This window comes from Nannospalax galili, unplaced genomic scaffold (assembly GCF_000622305.1).
Source record: "Nannospalax galili isolate Female #2095 unplaced genomic scaffold, S.galili_v1.0 C47886935, whole genome shotgun sequence".
Taxonomy (NCBI): Eukaryota; Metazoa; Chordata; class Mammalia; order Rodentia; family Spalacidae; genus Nannospalax; species Nannospalax galili.
This window is the reverse complement of record NW_008456188.1, coordinates 1-644: the sequence shown is the minus strand read 5'-3', so window position 1 is coordinate 644 and position 644 is coordinate 1. Positions and strand designations below refer to the sequence as shown.

At 50.5% G+C, this 644-nt stretch overlaps 1 protein-coding gene across 1 annotated transcript; it reads left to right on the top strand.

Moving 5' to 3' along the window:
* Window positions 1–56: 56 nt before the first annotated feature.
* Window positions 57–638, top strand: LOC108490375 (olfactory receptor 9Q1-like; the record flags this gene model as incomplete). Its single annotated transcript, XM_017796440.1, has 1 exon — window positions 57–638. A coding segment is annotated over exon 1 (582 nt), but the record flags the coding sequence as incomplete, so codon positions are not given.
* Window positions 639–644: the final 6 nt, after the last annotated feature.

Here is a 644-nt window from a genome sequence, read left to right as displayed (position 1 = left end):
ATTTGTAGCTTCCTGACTTGCTTCTCACCATGGTCATCCCAGGTACCACTGACCTCATGGCAAAGACGAACCTCACCTTGGTGACAGAGTTCCTCCTCATTGCTTTCACTGAATACCCTGAATTGGCAGTCCCTCTCTTCCACCTGTTTTTATTTATTTATCTCACCACTTTGTTGGGGAACTTGGGCATGATCACTCTGATCCGCATGGATCGCCGGCTCCACACCCCTATGTACTTCCTTCTAAGCCACCTCTCCTTCATGGACATCTGCCACTCATCTGTCACTGTCCCTCAGACAATGGCCATGTTGTTGGAGCACGGAGCAACTTTATCCTATACACGCTGCGTTGCTCAGTTCTTTCTGTTTACTTTCTTTGGTTCCATTGACTGCTACCTTCTGGCCCTCATGGCCTATGACCGCTATGTTGCCGTGTGCCAACCACTGCTTTACGTCACCATCATGACGCAGAGGGCACGTCTAGGTTTTGTGACTGGGGCTTACATCGCTGGCCTCCTCAGTGCCTTGGTGCGGACAGTCACAGCATTCACTCTCACCTTTTGTGGAAACAATGAAATCGACTTCATTTTCTGCGACCTCCCCCCTCTGCTAAAGCTGACCTGTGGGGACAGCTACACCCAGGAA